Source organism: Eimeria mitis, genomic scaffold (assembly GCF_000499745.2).
Source record: "Eimeria mitis Houghton genomic scaffold, Emh_scaff2579, whole genome shotgun sequence".
NCBI classification, from domain to species: domain Eukaryota; phylum Apicomplexa; class Conoidasida; order Eucoccidiorida; family Eimeriidae; genus Eimeria; species Eimeria mitis.
In genome coordinates this window covers 3,510-3,744 of record NW_013570920.1, presented here as the reverse complement: position 1 = coordinate 3,744, position 235 = coordinate 3,510, and the positions used below count along the sequence as shown (strand labels likewise).

Genomic DNA, 235 nt, shown 5'->3' with positions numbered 1-235 from the left:
TATTAAATAGAGACAATAGACAGCAGCAAGCATTTCTGTAGTATATAAAAAAAAAGGAGACAAAAAAAAAGAGACAAAAGGAGACAGTTTTGTATTAAATAGAGACAAAAAAGGAGACAGTTTTATAGTAAATAGAGACAAGAGACAGCATCAAACATTTCTGTAGTATTACGTAAACACAAAAGGAGACAAAAAAGAGACAAAAAAGAGACAAAAAAGGAGACAGTTTGTATTC

At 29.8% G+C, this 235-nt stretch overlaps 1 protein-coding gene across 1 annotated transcript in view; it reads right to left on the bottom strand.

Moving 5' to 3' along the window:
* Positions 1-122: 122 nt before the first annotated feature.
* The window catches only part of EMH_0055820 (uncharacterized protein), a gene marked incomplete at both ends in the record, with an annotated part of 1,209 nt that continues 1,096 nt past the window's right edge, over positions 123-235 (bottom strand). The window contains one exon of the mRNA XM_013497275.1: positions 123-160. Coding sequence (XP_013352729.1) covers positions 123-160 — 38 coding nt within the window. The remainder of the gene's footprint in view (positions 161-235) is intronic.